The sequence below is a fragment of the Acanthisitta chloris genome, unplaced genomic scaffold (genome assembly GCF_000695815.1).
Source record: "Acanthisitta chloris isolate BGI_N310 unplaced genomic scaffold, ASM69581v1 scaffold29897, whole genome shotgun sequence".
Classification (NCBI taxonomy): Eukaryota; Metazoa; Chordata; class Aves; order Passeriformes; family Acanthisittidae; genus Acanthisitta; species Acanthisitta chloris.
The window spans coordinates 556-3,483 of NW_008684719.1; the positions used below are offsets into that span (position 1 = coordinate 556).

At 42.8% G+C, this 2,928-nt stretch overlaps 1 protein-coding gene across 1 annotated transcript in view; it reads left to right on the forward strand.

The window, feature by feature from the left end:
• Positions 1-293: 293 nt before the first annotated feature.
• LOC103806746 (isocitrate dehydrogenase [NADP] cytoplasmic-like) overlaps positions 294-2,928 on the forward strand; it is a gene marked incomplete at its 5' end in the record, with an annotated part of 3,775 nt that continues 1,140 nt past the window's right edge. The window contains 3 exons of the mRNA XM_009079452.1: positions 294-493; positions 906-1,057; positions 2,146-2,286. Coding sequence (XP_009077700.1) covers positions 294-493; positions 906-1,057; positions 2,146-2,286 — 493 coding nt within the window. The remainder of the gene's footprint in view (positions 494-905; positions 1,058-2,145; positions 2,287-2,928) is intronic.

Genomic DNA, 2,928 nt, shown 5'->3' on the forward strand with positions numbered 1-2,928 from the left:
ACAGTTTGTCACAGTTTTGCTGCTTAGGCTGGATTAGTAAGAAACTTCTTAGGGGGATTAGATTACAGTATTGATGTACTTAGCTGTAAAACAAACCCACCTTCCTATTATCCATATGTCATAGGAATGCTGGAGCTTTGAGTTGGTAGTGCAAGTGAATCTTCTCCTGGTAGCAGCAGCCTTCAGTTGAGAACTAGATCAGGACACCTGGGGATAACACCGGTCTGCCAGCCAGAGTATGCTATGGAGAGAATGTCAAAGTCTTAACCAAAACTAAATCTACTTGATTCCTATCTGTTCTTCCTCCACTAACAGGCGGTGGTGGTGTAGCCATGGGAATGTACAATCTTGACCAGTCTATCAAGGAGTTTGCCCACAGTTCCTTCCAAATGGCACTGTCTAAAGGCTGGCCCCTCTACATGAGCACCAAGAACACCATTCTGAAGAAATACGATGGCCGCTTTAAAGATATCTTCCAAGACATCTATGACAGGTAACTAGTTGTGTACTTCCTACTGCAGTGCATAAGTCTGCAGCAGGAACATCCTCTCCAGCCTTGTGAGTTGCATTTTCAGACAATCAGCAGCACTTTGGAGGGGTGGGGAGGTGCCTTCTCTGTCAGTCTGCCTTGTCCTGCAAGGCACAGTACTCAATATTTAAAGCTCTGCTAAATGTGGCTGTGGTGTTCATATCTTCTAATAGAGAGCCACAGATTCTCTGGGGATGCCTCTTGTAATTCTGAAGCAAGCTTTGCAGTAGTCTAGCAAAGCAAACAAGGGAAAAAAAGAGTCAAGAGGATGCAGTTATTAAACTTTTTTTTTACTCTTATCTCTGTGCACTTCTCTATGCACAAATTGTGCAATCCCTGTCTATATTACAAGGTGTTCTGTTTTTTTGTTTCTCAGAGAATACAAGTCCCAGTTTGAAGCCAAGAAGATCTGGTATGAGCATAGGCTCATTGATGACATGGTTGCTCAGGCCCTGAAATCTGAAGGAGGCTTTGTCTGGGCCTGCAAGAACTATGATGGGGATGTGCAGTCTGACTCTGTTGCACAAGGTATGAGATGCTTCCTGTGCTACACTGAAATTGGCTCAGTGGCAGTCTCTTGTGACCTTCTGTCACACTTTATGTAATGACACAGGAGGTGGTGTTGGATCTCAGAACGTAGATTTCAAAGGCCAGTATCATATACCTCCATACTGTGGCCAAATACCAGGGAGACAAAGAATTTCTGATTTCACTTTTACAAGAAAATCTATTGAATGTAGTCTGTGTAGTTGTATTTATTTGCAGGAGGGAAGTTCCTACCAACATAATAACTGATAGGCTTTCTATTCTAATGGATGGTATCCAGACAGCTGGGACTCTGCCACTGACAGCTTGAGTCAGTCTGATTGGTGATAAGCCTACTGGCAGGTGCTCTGCAGATAAGTAACAAAACCTTCAGGACCTAAAGCTATCTGTCAGGTGTAAAGGGGGAGACTGATATGTTTAACTTTATAAACTTGATCAAAATCCTATACAACCAAGCTGCCTGGTGCCAAAATAAATATGGATGGAGAATCCCACAGGACAAGATATGTGGCTTTACATAACATGCTCTTTCTAAAGTAATGCCATTAAATGGCCTGCTACAGAATAAGGATGTGTGTTGGACTACTAAACTAGGCTTTCAGAGATAAGGATCTCTGAAACCTACAAGGTTAGAAGTGATGTGAATGTCCAGTTTCACCGGCTCCTGGTTCCTTTCATTAGAGCAGATGCTCTTGATAAATAGGTTTGTTTCCTGTCACTCTATGGAGAAGATAAGCAGCCCAGTACTGCTTACTTAGGATTTCTTGTTCTCTTACTGTACCTTTTCAGTAAAAACCTGTCCAGCAAGTTAGTTGAAAACACCAATTTTCTTGAAATGGTGTAGAATATCTGATTCTCTATTATCTCATGGTTCAGTGGCACTTTCTGTTCAGACAAACTGCTATTTTGATGTGTTGCAATTAGCCAGTGAGTTGCAGCAGCACTGCTGTTCAGGAATATTCACGTCCAGGCTGGGAGGATGGAGGACGATTGTAGGATGAGGGGAATAAGGAGAATTTAAGGGAGCTGTCCAAAGGGGATGCCAAACTTTTTAAACTTGTATTCTGTAGGTTATGGCTCTCTGGGGATGATGACCAGTGTGCTGATCTGCCCTGATGGCAAGACTGTTGAAGCAGAAGCTGCTCACGGCACAGTTACTCGTCACTACCGCATGCACCAGAAAGGCCAAGAAACCTCCACTAACCCCATTGGTGAGCTGCTTTTCTTTGCCCTTTGGTGATCTCTACACATGAAAGAAAGTTTAAAGAACATCTGCATCCTTTCTGCAGAATATTGCACCACTGAGTGGTGAAACTGGCAGTTCCTAATGCATTTTTCTTCCATGGAGACAGCTAGAGCCTGGAGCAAAACCAGGCTGGAATGGAGTGAGTGTGAGGAATAAGACCTAACCTAGCCCTTGAGACATGCACTCACTCTTCAGCAAACAATTGGTTTATAGCCACAATTGCCTTAAGGTTTAGGTTGGTTGGTTTTTATTTTACTCCTCTTTTCTGATGTTCCGAAAGACCCAGTCACACTTCAAACCATGTACACACTTTAAGTGTAAGTGCACCTAGAATGGGACATGATGGAAAGAATCCTCTCAAACTGCGTAAAGACTAGAGTGAAATCTAGTATCAGGAAGAAGACAGCACCCTTCTGTTACAAAGACAATGTTCTCTGTAACCAGTGTCCTATCACCTGTCATTCTTTCTAACTTGGGCAGGAACAAAGTAAGAAAGTGAGACACACAAAATGATTACTGGAGGCAGTGAGTAGTTTCTGGAGTCTGCTTTTCTTTAGAGCTGCACAAAAGGCAAAGGATACCTAGATAAAGATAAGCATTCTCTTTC